General features: G+C 58.0%; 2 protein-coding genes across 4 annotated transcripts; both read left to right on the top strand.

Annotated features, from left to right (window-relative positions):
* Positions 1-166: 166 nt before the first annotated feature.
* On the top strand, positions 167-6,694 carry ATP6V0B (ATPase H+ transporting V0 subunit b). The gene is made up of 8 exons (XM_021528255.4): positions 167-307; positions 3,296-3,344; positions 3,817-3,900; positions 4,327-4,404; positions 4,978-5,047; positions 5,394-5,445; positions 5,810-6,000; positions 6,376-6,694. The coding sequence occupies exons 1-8, from the start codon at positions 241-243 to the stop codon at positions 6,397-6,399; spliced, it is 615 nt and encodes a 204-aa protein (XP_021383930.1). The 5' UTR covers positions 167-240; the 3' UTR covers positions 6,400-6,694.
* A 2,520-nt stretch (positions 6,695-9,214) lies between these two features.
* B4GALT2 (beta-1,4-galactosyltransferase 2) lies at positions 9,215-15,886 on the top strand. 3 transcript variants are annotated; one of them, XM_021528292.3, is made up of 7 exons: positions 9,215-9,410; positions 11,683-12,069; positions 12,429-12,664; positions 12,736-12,926; positions 13,196-13,318; positions 14,346-14,450; positions 14,584-15,886. In XM_021528292.3, exons 2-7 carry the CDS (start codon positions 11,754-11,756, stop codon positions 14,732-14,734), a joined length of 1,122 nt encoding a protein of 373 aa, XP_021383967.1. In that variant the 5' UTR covers positions 9,215-9,410; positions 11,683-11,753; the 3' UTR covers positions 14,735-15,886. The 3 variants fall into 3 exon arrangements, with proteins under 3 accessions (XP_021383967.1, XP_021383984.1, XP_085442447.1); XM_021528309.4 differs by lacking the exon at positions 9,215-9,410 and adding an exon at positions 9,436-9,533; XM_085586321.1 differs by lacking the exon at positions 9,215-9,410 and adding an exon at positions 11,507-11,529.
* The last annotated feature ends 92 nt before the right edge of the window (positions 15,887-15,978 follow it).

Below are 15,978 nucleotides of genomic sequence, written 5' to 3'. Positions count from 1 at the left end.
AGAGGTTCCGCCCACAACGGGGTGGAGCGGGAACGGCAGCCAGTGGAAATACGTGCTGGTCGCGGTGCATTATGGAGTGTGTAGTTTTCCCGCCGCTGTCAAACCAGGCAGCCAATCAGCGGGCGCGGTGGCGGCGGTGGCGTTCCGGTACTTCCGCCCGGGCGCTGCAGTTCCGGTCAGGTGCCGCGCGGGTCAGGTGGCCCGGCCCGATCCGCTCCCGCCGCCGGTGCCGCCGCCGCCATGACGGGGCTCGCCCTGCTCTACTCGGGGCTCGGCCTCGCCTTCTGGACCACACTGCTTGGCGTCGGTCAGCGCCGGGCGGGGCGGGGCGCGGGGCCGCGGAGAAGGGGTTCCGGGCGCTGCGTTGCGGGGCTGAGCCGTGGGACAGCAGAGGTTACCGGGCCCGGGGGAACGCTGCGATTCCCGCTTCTGCCCGTGCTGGCTGCTCCTGTGCTGCAGAGCGCTGGGAGGGTCGCTTCGGTGTGGAGAAGGGAGCTGAGCGTTGAGAGACGCGGTGCTGTCAGGCCCCCGGTCGCCGCGGTGCTCCCGGGGTGCTCCGTGGTGCCCGGCACGACCGGGTGCGCTGCTGTGGGGCTCCCCGGGCGGGCAGCGCCCCGCGGGGCTGGCAGCGGCTCCCTCAGAGCCCCGCGGCGCCGTGTCACTCCCGGTCGCTGTTGGGAGCAGCTTTCAGCGCTCTGAGCCTGTGTGGCTTGAGCAATTGATTTGCTTGTGTGTGTGTGTGCGAGAGCAGGACGGTGCTGGTGCCCGGCAGGGGTTTGGTACGGCGGGGGCAGCCTGGTCCTTCAGACTCTGCTGGTTGATGTCTCTCGGCTGGAGAGATGGCCTTGCTTTGCCAAGCTGTGGCAGCATGACAGAACTTGCAAGTTTGGGTGATGGTGGGGCTGCTGCTTGGCCGTGTTGCAGCTCGTGGCAGCCCATGCACTGCCGCTGAAGGTGTTGGGCTTTTGGAGGATGGATTTAATGCTCTAGGGCCAGCAGGTAGATTTTGTGCTGGGACTGGTGGTTATTTTCTCTTAGCACAGAATGAAGTGACCACAAACCAGGCAGGGGCTGGGGAAACCTTGGCCATTGATTCAGTGTTTGGGTGAGCGGAGAGAATGAGTCGGGAGTGAAGGGTGTCTCACTCCCTCGTGTTTCCAGGGCCTGGTGAACCCACTGTGGGCCAAGGGCTGCCTCACTGGGCTCTCTGAATCATGAAATTAAGTGCAGCTTCACCCTCTGGAGGTGAGACTGTTGGAAAATCTTGCTGAGCTGAGCCCAGTTACTCTTAACTTCCCCTGCCCTGTTGCAGTCCCTTTTTGAGGAAGACCACAAGCAGGAAGTGGTCTTGCTCCATGCAGTGTTGCAGCAGTGTCTCTTTGTGTTTTCTGTCTTTGTCCTAAGCCCTGATTTGATCATCCAATCCTGCTGCCCTAGCTTCTGTCCTGGCTTCAGGGCTACAAGTCAGAACTCACAGGAGAGTGTCCTTTACCCTGTTTCTTTTGCATATGAATCTAAGGTTACACCTGCACTTGAAGAGATGAAGGGTGCCCTGAGGACCTGCCCTGAGCTGGTTGTAGCTCTCTTTTACCACTTCTGGGGAGTGGAGGCAGCTGAGGCTGGCTGGGTTCAGTTCCTGTTCTGACAGCCAAGCAGCAAAGCCAAAACACAAGTAACAGAGTGGCTGGACCCTGCACTAGAGATCATCCTTGAAGGTTGCCAGAAATGCACGCTGGGCCGTGGCTTTCCTCTGTATTCGCTGGCTGTGGTGGCACCATTCTTCATTCTTGTGTGTCACTACAGGGGAGGGGGCACCCCAAATCTGTGGCAGAAAGAGTGATCAGCATTACCACCTCCCATAAATTTATGGGACTCACTGGCTTGCCTGACAGGGCGTGTGTGCTCCCCTGAGGACGCTGAGTGGGGTGCTCAGACCTGAGCTGTACGTGGAGGAGTGAGCACACAAGAATAATGGGGACATCCCTGCTGCAAGGGATCTGCAGTGCTGAGGCCTTCCAGTGGGATAAATTGTCCTACAGGTCTTGGCTGTGCTCAGGGAAGGCCGTGGTCCTGCCCCCATATTCCTGCTGGGCAGACTGCCATCACCCCCTACTTCCAGGCTGCTGCTCTGGGGTGGAAGGGAGCAGTGGTATACATCTTAAAGAGTGACCTCTTTGCTGCATTTGAGCATTTCATACATCTCCCATTTCCTCTTTTCCCAACTGTATGCGGGATCAGCATCACACAGGCACTGACTGGTTATGGTGTGATATAACCTGATCTGGTAGAGCTGTCCTTTCACCCTCTGTGCCTGGCGTGGAGCACACAGTGCCATGATGCCTGTGCTTATCAGTTCCTTGGGGCTGGGTCACCCTCCATTTTCCAGCAAAGAGCAAGTGTCTCTTCTGGTCTGTAGCCATGTTTCCCACTCAGGAGCTCAGAGTAAGGCAGGGTGTTGGTGCAAGCACCTCTGCATGTGCCTGGGCTGTGCAGGAATGTGACTTTTGGCTGTGGTTCTTGGTGGGAGATAACCACAGCAGGGCAAGCCCTCCTTGGAAAGGAAGGGCTTTTCTGAGTTTCTCAGGACAATGCTTTGGTGTCTCCCACTTGTGTTGGAGCATAAATTTATCTGGAGATTACCCTAAGGGAGATGCTGAAAACAACAGTCATGTCTTGAATGCACAGCCTTGGAGAGGGGGTGTTGGAGGAAAGCTGGAGCTTCTCATGTTGATGGGCTCCAGGGAACCGATACAAATGCTGATGGGATGGTGATGTAGCAGCATGTGATGGTCGGTCAGGGTACAGCCTTGCTCCTCTTGTCCCTCCTGTGCCCAGGAGGAGCTCAGAGCTGGTCCCCTGGGGCTGTCCAGCAGGGCTGAGCCATTGGAGAGACACAGTGGAGGCCGTGCTGGGGCACAGGGCTGTGGATTGCCCTTGAGACCCTGTAGCTCAGCATGGTCTGTGGCTGCTCAGCAGGGTCAGGGAATAGAAAATGGGTGTGACAACAGCCATGATCATCTTCTCGGCAAGACTGGGATGGGGGCTGTCAGTATCTCAGACCCAGGCTGTTTGTCCTGTGCTGATGTGGAAGTGTTGGGATCATGAGGGTACGATTTGGAGGGGACACCCTGCCCCAAGCTCTGCATGCTTGAGCAAGTCTTCCTAGTAACCCTCCTTCATGCTATGCTGTGCTCCTGGGCCTTTGCCTCGAGGCTTAGCAGGTTGGGGAGGAACTGGCAGTGCTGGATCCAGCTGCTGCCTCCCTGGAGGTTTCCATCTTGTTCTTGCTTTCCAGGGATCTGCTACACAATATTTGACCTGGGCTTCCGCTTCGATGTGGCGTGGTGAGTTCTCTGTAAACTCGGGCATCCTCAGGGCTGAGTGAGGAGGCAGGTGGTGCTGGCAGTGCCTCCAAGGAGCAGCACTTGCTTTTGAGTGATGGGCAGCGGTCACTGCCTCGCAGGAGAACAAGAGCTACAGTGAGCAGGGCCTCTGCTCCCTGGGAGGTGGGATGGATGCAGCCCCTGTGTTCCTGTGGCTGGCTCCATACAAGGTCCTGGTGCAGCTGTTGCTGCTCTGCCCTCCACGTTCCAAGCCCAGGCTTCTGCTTCACAGTGAGGGTTTGGGAAGAAGATCTAGATCCATGCAGTTGAGGGTCTTGTGTTTCTGGCTGGCAGACATGTCTCACTGTCTGGCTGCCCAACCCATCTTGGGCTTCATAATTTGGTGGAGGGGTACTTGTTTTGGGTTAGGCTGTGCGGTGTGACTATGGGGGCTCAGCCTCTGTGCTAACTCAGGACATTTCTCCCTCTCCAGGTTTCTGACGGAGACCTCACCCTACATGTGGTCCAACCTGGGCATTGGCTTGGCCATCTCCCTGTCTGTGGTGGGAGCTGCCTGGTGAGTAGGACTGGCTCTTCAGCATTCTCCTGCTGTCCCACCTTGGTAGCTGTGTATACACTGCAGTTTTCCTGCAGCACAGCAGGGTAGAACAATGCATACATGTAGGATTGTGGGTCACCACACCAGTGGGGCTGAATGCTGGGGGGTCTGAATGGACCAGCCCACAGACAGCAGTGGCAAGACAGGGAAGTCTCTGGAAGCTGTGCCCCTGAGCCTGGCTGTCCATGGTGGCTCTTGTGTCCCAACAGTTCTGCTGGTGTAGGTGGTGCAGCCTGGGGCCACTCATACCCCAAGAGTGACTAGGCTGAGTGCTCAGTGTCCCCCAGCTGCATGCCCAATTCTTTGCTCAGCTGAAAGATCCTGGTTTCTGTATAGAATTCTGCAAGTGCCAGACTTTCCACCAACCACCCTTGTCTGCTACAGGGGGATTTACATCACAGGCTCCAGCATCATCGGTGGTGGAGTCAAAGCCCCGCGGATCAAAACAAAGAATCTGGTGAGGTAAGCACAGACCTGGGGTTATTTCTTGTGCTGCACCTGAGTGGGGCAGGTCACAACCCAGTGAAGAGACTTCTGTCTGCTCTCTAGCTGGGTGCTGCTGGCAGACTGTTCCTTGTTGAGCTGCTGATGCTGTTTGCTTTCAAAACAAAGAGCACTAAAGGAGCCAGAGTGCTGCTTTGAAGGGTCACTGTGTGATATCATGCTGTGAATGAGCCCAGTGTGTTCAAAACAAACACCCTGAGATCACACATCCTGCCTAGGCAAGGGTTCTCCTTGCACAACCCTTCCACAAGGAGCAGAAACAGGCTGGTGAAGGACAAGGCTTCCTAGGCCTGCTTCCAACAGGATCCTTGCAGCCTACTCAGGTGCCACAGCAGAACCAGCATCCAGCAGTTGTGTTTGGCAGCTCCCCCTGGCTTGAAAGTAAAGCAGTGGGTAGCTTCCCATATGGCTATGGAGGGGTCTGGCTGGCTGGGCATGAAGTGGCCGGGGCTCCTTGGGCAGGGTCTTTCCCCTGGGTTACTGGTCAGCCTGCCTTAGGCGCTGTGCTCAGGCTTTGCCTTTCTCCCACAGCATCATTTTCTGCGAGGCTGTGGCCATCTACGGGATCATCATGGCAATAGTCATCAGCAACATGGCTGAGGTATGGGAGCACCTGGGCTGCCGTGCCACCCCTGTGCCAGCCTCAGGGCCACGGTGGGGATGGGCAGCTGGTGATGGGCCAGTATTGTGAGGGGTAGTAGCCCTGTAGGGACTTAGAACACTGTTGTGCCTTTGGGAGCCCCTGGACTGCTGGTCTGTGTAGTGATCCTTGCCTGTGATGAAGAGAGGGTGGGGAGAGCACACACAAGGCAGATTCCATGAAGCCATGATGTGGAATCAGGGACTGGCTCTGGCTGAAATGAGGCAGCCTCTGGCTGTATTAGGGACAGGTACTTTTTCCAGAGACCATGGACTTGTCACTAACCAGGTCCTGTGCTTTCTCTCAGCCTTTCAATGGAGTCACCCCAGAAGAGATTGGAGCTAGGAACTACCACGCAGGTAAGGACTTCTGGGTTCCTGGTACAGTTGCTGTGAGCACTGACCTCCACCTCTGACCCACTCCTGGTCTGCTGCTGCTGTCGGAAGGACATGTAACTCTTCTGCCAAAAGGCAGCTTTTTAACCACCTTCTTAAGGTCCTCCTGCACCCAGCAGGCTGTGCTGCCCAGCAGCAGCACTGTTCCTCCCCTGGCTGGAGCAGTGGCCTGGCTCTGTGGGAGCTGAGGCACACCTCAGAGCAGTCCTGCTCCCCAAATAGGGTGTTGCTGGGGCTTGGCAGCTCCTGGTCTTCTGTCACCTTGAGACAGAGCTTCTGCATCATGTCCTGGGTGCAGGTGGAAGGAGGTTACATCCTGCTCTCACAGGTTTCTCCATGTTTGGAGCTGGTCTGACCGTGGGTTTATGCAATCTCTTCTGTGGGGTCTGCGTGGGCATCGTGGGCAGCGGGGCTGCCCTGGCTGATGCCCAGAATGCCAGCCTCTTCGTCAAGATCCTGATTGTGGAAATCTTCGGCAGTGCCATAGGGCTGTTTGGGGTCATCGTTGCTATCCTGCAGGTACCTGCTTCCTGAGGCCACCAGGCCTAAATGAGCACAAGGTGCTGTCACCCTGGATGCTTTCCAGCCCCAGGGAGACACACCTGGGTTTCAGCACAATCTTCTGCATTGGGATGGGGAGGCTGCTTACAAGGTTTGGGGTGGCACAGCTCTTCCCAGAGTATACTGTGCCTATTTGCAACATTGGGAACCCTTCTGATGGCCCCTCTGTCACCAAGAGTGTCACCTTGCGTGCACCTTATGTGACACTCATGTTGTACCAGTGGGACTGATAAGCTCTCTGCAGCTTCTGGATGATCTTGGGGTGCTTGGGTGGGACTGGGGTGTGAGCTGGGGTTTGTGTGCCACAACCTAACCTCTCTTCTTTCTTTCTAGACATCTAAAGTAAAAATGGGCTGAGCCCTCTTGCACTCAGCCTGTTCCAGCCCACCCCAAGAGGTTCTGTATATACTTATTTAATGTTTCTATACTTGATTGGGGTGGGAGATTCCTGGCATCAGCAGCAGGAGCCTGACCACATAGAGCCCCGTCCTGCAGATCAGTCGGCCCCTTGGAAGAAACAAATTTCTCTGTGTGAATTCTGCCCCCAGCAGCCTGGCCCAGCTCGTGGGACCGTGCTGCTGCCCATCCCTGGTGTGTAGAATCGACCATCAGTGCAATCCTGTGTCAGTGAAATAAATATGGTTCTTGTCCAGCTCTTTCTCTTCCCTGTGAATGCTAGGGATGTTTGCAGAGAGCAAGTGCTGGTTTGGGCTGCCCCACTGCTGAGAGATTCCTCTCTGTTCCTCTGTCAAAATCCCTGGCCTGTTCCAGGAGCCTGGTGGTGTCCTGACTCTGTGGGGTTAATTCTGTTGCTTTCTCAGGCTGCAAGAGCCACCCTCTTTGGGCTGTGGGAACACAGAGCTGTGCCTTGCTGCCTGGAGCAGGTACAAGGCTGTTGGAACAGGCAGCAGGCAGCTCTGAATTGCCTCTGCCAGGCTCCTAGGAGCCCAACGTGAGCCCAACACAAGCTGCTTTGGGCCTTTCACCTCCCATCCAGATAGTCCAGTGTAGGGGGTGTGTACGCAGTCCATAGCTCCACAGCTGGGGAGCTGTGCAGCTGGAGGGCACCAGAAGGGCAGACAGGTGAAATTGTTGCCCCTTCAAGGGACATACTTCAGCCAGCAGCTCCCTGGTGTGACTGCTGTGTGCTGGGGCTCCAGTCTGCAGTGTCCCTCTGTCCACGCAGAAGTCCCAGGGGTGGGGATGCTTTGTGCTGGCTCTGTTCCCTGTCCCTGGCTGTGCTGAATAGTGTGGGGAAGCTGGCTTAGACAGCTGGCCCTGCAGCTCATCTGCTGCTTGGGGGAAGGAAAGAACAAGGTCCTTCTGCATGTGCTCTGCAGAGAGCCTGGAGGCTGCTGCATCTGCTGTATCCAACACAAGGCCCTCGTACTGTTCTACCAGTATACCTTAATAGAGCACTGATCTTCCAGTGCTGTCTCAGAGCAGATGCACACTTAGAGCTGCCCTTCTCTTTCCACATGTGGATGCCACTGGCTGGGGCAGCAGTGAGACTGCTGGAGCCTGCTGATTCTTGCCCTTGAACTAGGGCAGCTGCCTCTGTATGACCCCTCTGAGATCTGCTGCTCTCCTGCCTCTGCTCCATATTGTCCTTTGAGTTTTGGGGCTGCAGTATATATTTCAGCCCTGGGTGCATGACAGTCATGGGGAAAACCAAGGCACTGCCATCTAGCTGTGCTGGCTGTCCCCTGGGGCTGGAGGCTCTCACAGGAGAAATGTGAGATCTGTATAGTGGCAGAACACAAACTGGGCTCTGCCGGGTTTGAAGAAAGTGTCAGGTGTGGGCAGACTTTTGCCTGTTCTGTGTGGGAGCTGCAGAACCATTTCATCAGACCCACACCATGCTCAGGAAGGAGATGCCTGGGGCTGGAGAGACTGTACTGTGCTGGAGTTAGAAAAGCTGCTTTATGGGTTAATCATCTTCCTGGTTAGCAGCTGTCTTGAAAGACTCGCCCACTTGTTTTTCAGGGATGGGCCTTGCCCTGCCCTGCCCAGATAGAAATGCATCTGCTGTCAGAAATGTGCCTCTGTGAGATGCTTTTCCAATCTCCCAATCCTGCCTTTGTATATCACAGCTTTGGCAGGGGAATGGGCCCACAGGCTCCTTACAAGGATCTGAGACCCATCAGGGCTACTCTCAGGGTGACCTATAGCCTGCCTACCATAGCCAGCAGTGAAAAGGTGAGCATGCCCTGTAGTTCTAGGTGTGTACACTTGGGTTCCAGACCTTGGACTAAACACCTGCTAAACACCTGCTGCTCAAGCAGAGAAAAAATGCTTAAACAAGGCTCCAGGATCTTACACCTAGAAGCAGCAGCAAGAGTTAAAAGATATTTTGGTAACCATGTGTAGGTACTGATGAGAAAAATGCCACCTGCTGAGGAGACAAACCAAGAGCTGGAGGCATTAGTTGGACTGCTTTCAGGAGGGCTTGTTTGCAGGGGTGGAACAGGGCTGGGCTGGGTAATTGCCATTCGGTTCTCTTCTGAAAGGTTGTCTGCTGAAGGGAGTTTCTGAAGGGAGCTGGAAAGTCCTCGCTTGGGTGAGTAGCCAGGCATGGGAGGAGGAGGGTACTCAGGGAACAGGGTTGCTCCAAACAGGCACAAGTGCTGGGGAAGGGAGCTGAGCAGGTGGTAGAAGGGAAAGGCTGCAGACAGAGCAAAAACTACTTGTGGCGGACCAAACTTGTGGTGGGACCAAACCACGATCTTTCACTGATGCCATTGTGGTAAGGAGAGTGAGATTCCCAGTGTTTCCTCGCAATGAAACACAGAAAAGGGGGTGGTGGGGGGGAAGGAGCCACAAATAGGTTGCAAGGGACGCTGAGCCAGCACCAACGGCCGGGAGCATGGGAGTCGCCACAGGTGGGTCCGTGGAAGCGCTGCCTTGCGGCGACGCGGAGCGAGGGAACGAAGAAAGGCCGGGGCACGCTGCGCCCGTGTCCCGGAGGTGCTCGGAGGGTCCCGCTGCCGCCCTGGGGCCGAGGGCTGAGCATCTCGTGGTGGAGCCGGAGGCATCGCGCACCGCCGGGAGTGTCCGCAGCCGCGGGAGCCGCGTCCGTGGGCCTCGGTGCCCGCGGGACTGCCCTCCCGGCTCCGGGGCGGGCGGCGGCGGCGGCCCCGCCCGGTGCGGCGGCGGCGGGCGGAGCCGGCGTGCGGGCGCGGCCCCGTCTCCCTGCGGCTCTCGGCGGTGCGGCGGCCCGGCCGGCTGGGCCCCCCGCAGCCCCGGGCATGGGAGCCCGCGGGCCGGCGGCCGGGGCTGGAGGAGGAAGAGGAGGGAGAGGAAGAGAAGGCGGCGGCGGCGGGGGCCGCTGACCAGCGCCGGGGCGGCGCGGCAGCCCCGAGGCCGCGGTGAGTGGAGCGGCGCGGGCAGGCCTGGCCGGGCGGGCGAGGCCCGGGATGCGACCCGGGGGATGCGATCCCGGTCACTCATGGGCGGCGCCACGCCGGCTCGGGAAAAAGCCTAATTCTGAGGTTGTTTCTCATTTTTTAAATAAGTTTTTGCATGTGTCGGGGACTGGAAAAATTAGGGGGCGGGGGAGTGTTAGTTGCGCTGAATGCGGCCCCTCGCCCCACTTTTGGCCAAGAGGTTGCCACCTTTAAGGCATCGGGGCCACCGGCTCCCACCGTGCCTCTCTTCTCCCAGCCCTGGAATGTCTTGTGGGAAGAAGGATGGAGTGCTCGGGGTTGAGCATCCCCTGCAAAACGAGCATCACCAGCCCCATGGCACATACTGCACTGGCTTGAAGCCCTGGGGACCAGCTCCACAGCCCCAGGTTGCTTTTGGCCTCTCACACCCTGCACAGTTGCTGCGGTGGGGGGAGATGACATCATATTTCACAGCCCCCTCCTTAGCAGTTTAAACCCACTCATGTTCGTGGTGTCCTGTGGCTACTGCTTGATGGAGTGCTTTGCTTTTGTTCTTGCTGAGTGTCACCCTCTACTTGCCTCAGGGACCATTCTATCAAAGGGCCCCTAAAACCCGCTCTGATTTTTCTCTATTGCATCCCCATCTGGCTGGTGGGGCACCACCACTCCATGTACTGCTCAGGCTTTTGGGGAGGGTTTCTGGCAGGTGCTGGGGGCAGGCAGGTCCCCATGTCATGGGCTGTGCGGGGTGACAAGGCACTGTGATCGGGGAAAAGTCTGAGCAATAACAGCAAAGCTAGCTTTTCTTCAGAGAGCTGCTTTCTAGAAAAAAATGGATGTGGGGTTGTGCTGCTGACACATGCCAGGACACCCCGGGGTTATCCACAGGGGTATGCTCTGCATCCTGCAAAGGGAGGGTTGACATAGTTGTGGTGTTGGGCTCAGAGCCTTTTCCAGCACCTCCCTGCCTGTGGTGGGTTCCAGGGTCTGCCTTCCAGGGTCAGTCCTGTGACTGGGAGAGCACACTCCAGAGCAGGGTTGGGTGCAGGATCCTATTTCACACCTCAGCTCTGATCCCCATATCAGCATAGTGTGGCCATCACTGCTGTCTCAGTGACCTGTGGCTCCCTGGGGAGCCCCACTGGACAGGGCTGCCAGGATTGCCAGCCCTGTTGGGTGCTACCTGCACTCCTGCTGGGGGTCCTGCTGCAGACCCCTAGCCACCAAGGTCCCCCCAGGGATCACCCAGCAGCTCTGGCCTGTCCCAAGTCCTCAGGGCTTTGTGAACCCTGGTGCCTGTCCCTTGTGATTGCTTTGCCATGTCCTAGCAGCTTCCCTAACAGCAGGGCAGGGCTCAGGGCAGGAGCTGGGGTGCATAGCTGTGCTGTGACCTGAGCCCTGGCAGCGGCAGGCCTGGGAAGGGCTGAATGTTTGACTTCTCTGGGACTCCCTAGTGACTCTCCCAGCTGGCTTCCCAGCAGGGCTCTGGCCTGGCTCCAGGCATCATGTGGGAGATAAGGGGACCCTGACTTCCAGCAGTCCAGTGTCCCAAGAGGCCTCACCATCAGGAGGAGGGGAGAGGATCTGCACCACTGGCTATATGCCAGACCCCCCTGGATGTGTCAGGGAACCCTGACTCTGAGGGGCTGGGATGTCCTGCTTGGCTTGGCTCCGTGTCTGCCGTGCAGTTGCTCACCCACTGGGTGCCTTGAGAAGGGCCCCTGCCAGCATGACTCTCACTGCCACCCCGCTTTGGTGCTGCTGCTGGGGTGTAGCTCTGTGGGGAGGGAGCAGGATGGGGAACAGGGAAATGGGATGCCTCAGAAAGGGGTGGCTGGTGGGGACACCTGTGGTGCTCTTGGGACATCCCAGGCTGACCATGTTTTTGGAGAGTGTAGCCTTCATCAAGGGCTCAGCCTCCATGGGGGCTCTGCGTGGCATGTCTGGAGGTGTATGCATATTCTCTCTGGGTGGGAAAAATGGAAGGGGAGTGGATCTGTCCTGTTCTGGTCTTGGCCTAGGAAAGCAAGGAGGTGATTTGCTGTATGGGGCTGAGGACCTCTCATATCTTCATGGTTGTGCCTTCAGAGCAGAGATCCAGGTGCAGCATTCCCCCTCGAGTGCTCCCTGGCATACCAGCCTGCAAGCCCTTCATGTCTGCATCAGGCCTGTACTGCTCCTGCTGTCCCAGTGTCATTTGGGCTGGGTTGGGGGCTCAGGTTTGTGGTGTCCTGAGCATGAAGTGTCTTGGCAGGATCAGGACCGTGGCTGGAGCCGCCCCCCTGCCCCGCCAAGCGCACATGTCCGCCTGCCCGTGCCCAGAAGATGACCAGGCTGCTCTTGGGGGTGACCCTGGAAAGGATTTGCAAGGCCGTGCTGCTGCTCTGCCTGCTTCACTTCGTCATCATCATGATCCTCTATTTTGACGTCTACGCGCAGCACCTGGACTTCTTCAGCCGTTTCAACGCCAGGAATGCCTCGCGCACCCACCCCTTCTCCAACTCTTCCCGGCCCAACGGCACCGTTCCCAGCTACGGGCCAGCCGGTGCTGAGGCCCCATCCCCCAGCACCAAGCCCAGCACCAACCAGTCTGCCACTGAGAAGCCCTTGCAGCCCTGCCAGGAGACACCTCCTGGTTTAGGTGAGACATGCTGGGTGAGCATTGGGGATGAATTTGGGCTCTGACTCTGAACATGGGGCTAAGGTGGGTGCTCATGGCTGACATCCTTATCCCCTGGGCTCTGGGCATGGCTTCCCCATGAAATAGTAGAGAAACCACAGCCTGGAACTGTATCAGGACAGCTGGTTTCAGGTTTTGTTAGCCCAGTCTCTCTGCCCCGGTTTAGGAAAGGTTCTGAGGGCTCTCTGCCCTCAGCAGTGCCAATCCCCCTTGCAGGTCCCCCTTGCTGTTTGCTTTACCACTCTGGGCAGGAGCGGCAGGTTACCGTGACCCTGACCATGTCCTGTCCTGTGGGCATTGCCCTGCCCTCCCTCTCACAGTTGGGCGCCTGCTCATCGAGTTCAGCTCTCCCATGAGCATGGAGCGAGTGCAGCGGGAGAACCCTGATGTGCGCCAGGGTGGCAAGTACACGCCACCAGACTGCCTACCCCGGCAGAAGGTGGCCATCCTCATCCCCTTCCGGCACCGCGAGCACCACCTCAAGTACTGGCTGCACTACCTGCACCCCATCCTGCGCCGGCAGAAGGTGGCTTATGGTATCTACATCATCAACCAGGTGAGGGGGCAGGGGCAAGGGGTGGCAGGGCTGGGGTGGGCAAGCAGGCGTTGCTGAGCTTTGCTCTGCAGTTTGGTGAAGACACCTTCAACCGGGCCAAGCTGCTCAACGTGGGATTCATGGAGGCACTCAAGGACGACGAGGAGTATGACTGCTTCATTTTCAGCGACGTGGATCTCATCCCCATGGACGATCGCAACCTCTATCGCTGCTACGAGCAGCCACGGCACTTTGCTGTTGGCATGGACAAGTTTGGGTTCAGGTGGGTGCCCTGGGGAGCTGGGGTGTTTCTGCCCAGGCAGGGTGGGAATATCTCTCTGGGATGGCATCAGGGCAACCACCCTTGATTGCCAGCTGGGGCAGGCACGAGGTTGATGGCTCAAATTGTGTACCTGAGATGGTAGAAAGCCCAGAGCCCTGGGTAGGAGGGTGACACAGAAAAGCATTGGTACTTGTACTCGGGGGTCCCCATGAAGCTCACCTCCATCTTTGCCTGTTCCTGGGGCTGACCCATTTGCTGTCAACCTGCAGGCTGCCCTATGCTGGCTACTTTGGTGGTGTCTCTGGGCTGAGCAAGTCCCAGTTCCTGAAGATCAATGGCTTTCCCAATGAGTACTGGGGCTGGGGAGGAGAGGACGATGACATCTTTAATCGGTAGGTGCCTAACCCTCACTAGCACTGACTGCTTGGGGTGTACCGGACTTCCCACTGAGCACTGAATTAGCTTACAGAACTGGTGTTCCCAGTTTTGTGGGGGATGTACATGGGCTGTGCCACATGTCAGGGAGGGATTGAATTACACTTCAGCTTTGGGGCTGATGACCCTTATGGATGAAACTGGCCTTTCCCAGAATGCTGGGGGCTGCAGGACACCCCTCTGCTTCTCTTGTGGGTATGGCCTGTGGGCTCTGCTCCATACAGGGGCTGGGATGCTAGACTTGGTTGTGTCCAGGGCTGAGATTAAAGACTTGGAAGTATCTTAGTGGTGGCCCTGCAGCAGCCAGAGTCATTCCTGCCAGCAGCCGGCAGGCAGCAGTACAGCTGCAAGCTGAGCGAAGCCCAATGCCCCCACACCCTGCGTTGTGTGCCAGAGCTTGACAATGGCCACATCACCTCCCATGGGTTCCCCCATGGTGTTGCCCAGGGAAGCAGTGTGCAGCCAGTGGGGTGTAACCAGCCTATAATAGCCAGACTAGCAAAACACCCTTGTAGGAGTCCTGAACACATGGCACAGTTGTGATTTCCACACAAGGTGGGCTCGGGGTGGGAGACAAGAAGTGTGTGGAAGTCTGGAAGAGCTTCAGGCAGCTCTTGATCTGAGGGGAGGGCTCCAAGGGAAGGGCTAGGCAGCGGCATGCAGGGAATGTAAAGGGCAGGGGCCGCAGAGGGAGGGAGGAAAGGGGGGAGAGATGGATGGCTGCACATGGATGGCTGCCTGTGTGCAGCACAGGCTGAATGCAGCTGCCGGTCCCTGGATGGGAGTGGCACTTTGGGCACACTGCCATGGGGTATGTGGACCCCTAGGTCATGATACTGGCCTGGGTGGGGCCTGGCTTGGCACAGCTTTGTTTAACCAGGGACAGGTTTATTTTGCCTGGGGTCTGACCCTGGAGGTCTCTGGGCTGGGGAATGTACTACCCTGGTGCTCGCACACTGATCCCAACCTTCTCCTGGCCCCCAGCATATCCCTGAACGGCATGAAGGTGTCGAGGCCCGACATCCGCATCGGGAGGTACCGCATGATCAAGCACGAACGCGACAAACACAACGAGCCCAACCCGCAGAGGTGAGTGAGCCACAGGGCTGGGGCAGTTGGGATGCTGGGCAATCACTTGGCTGCTCACCCCCACAGAGGTCCAGCACTGCTGGCCCTACAACAAGACATCCCTCCATCTTCATCCTGCTCTTCTTTCCACCAGATTCACCAAGATCCAGAACACCAAAATGACGATGAAGCGGGATGGGATCAGCTCGCTGCAGTACCGGCTGGTGGAGATCTCCCGCCAGCCCATGTACACCAACATTACGGTGGAGATCGGCAGGCCACCGCCCCGCCTGGCCCGCGGCTAGTGCTCCTGTCACTGGGAACCCCTGTGCCTGGGCTTGGCTGGGCATGGTGGGTTTTGCCCCAGCTCAAGAGCCAGAACTGGACAGGGATGTTTTCTGCCTACTCTGCTGCCTTCTGGAGACGGCTGCCCCCCAGCCGGCCCTTTGGTCCCTAGGATTTCTCCATCTCCCCCATCCCCACGAGTGTGTTTGCAGGACCCCTGCCCCATACGTGGTGTGTTGGTGGATGAGCCCAGCTGCCCTGCAAGCAGCTCCTGGCACAGAGGGAGGGGGCAACCCCAGGCCTGGCAAGGAGCCCCCAGTCCATGCCAGCTCCTGCCTGCACCCTGGGTGGGGAGGGTGAAATCCCACTGCTCTGTGAGAGCTGGAGGGTCCCCACCAGCGCTGTGAGAAGTGGGGTGCAGGCTTCCCCCTTTACCAGCGCTGGAGCCACTGCTGCCCCAGCTGGGGATGGGAGCAGCCTGGGGCCCCCAGGCAGGCAGGATCAGGGCGAGGTTGCTGCCCTGGCCAGGCACTGCTCATGCTGCTGGGCACACAGACGTGGCTTGCTGTCTTCCTCTGCTTTAGTCTGGTGCTTAGAGCCGGGCCCTGTCTCAGCTCTGCCAAACAGAGACCTCTGATTAGTGAATGCCCCTCGCTGTGCCTCAGTTTCCCCAGGGCTGGGGGGATGGCAGCTGTATCCCATCCCCCTTCCCCAAAGGCAGGTGCTGTGTGTGTGTGCAGCCCCTGTCTGCGCCTGCCCTCACCTGCCCTCCCTGCTTTGGTGGGGTAAATAGGGCTGATTTGAACCCCCCAGCACGTCTTGGTGGGGGCTGGTGCACCCTCTAGCAGGGAGGGAATCTTCTCCTTGAGGTTTCCCCTTGTCTGCCTTCCCGCTTCCAGGCAGGGGCAGGGGGCTGCAGGCCGGAGAAGCCGGGACCATGCAGGGCTGGAGCCCTGTGCCCCTCCATGGGACTGGGAGCCCCAGCACCCCCTGATGCTCCATGGGGGGCTGGGAGCAGTGGTGTTTGGAGCAGGGCAGCTCGCCAGGGCTGGGGGGCACCGGCGACTTTTGTACATTTGAATGTCTGACCCTTTTTTCAGCGTACGTTGAATGCAGCGTTCGGTCGTAGAGACCGGGGGTTTTGTATTTAATAAAAGTTTGAAAAGTTGGCAGGCTTTGTGGGGGTGGGATAAAACACCATCTGATGAGGAAGTGGGATTGTGGAGTATAGAGGGGAAGTCCTGTCTGCCACCTCCAGCTGCTG

This window comes from Lonchura striata, chromosome 8 (assembly GCF_050655825.1).
Source record: "Lonchura striata isolate lonStrDom1 chromosome 8, ASM5065582v1, whole genome shotgun sequence".
NCBI classification, from domain to species: domain Eukaryota; kingdom Metazoa; phylum Chordata; class Aves; order Passeriformes; family Estrildidae; genus Lonchura; species Lonchura striata.
Note: the sequence above shows the minus strand (reverse complement) of the source record. Positions and strands in the feature narration are given on the sequence as shown.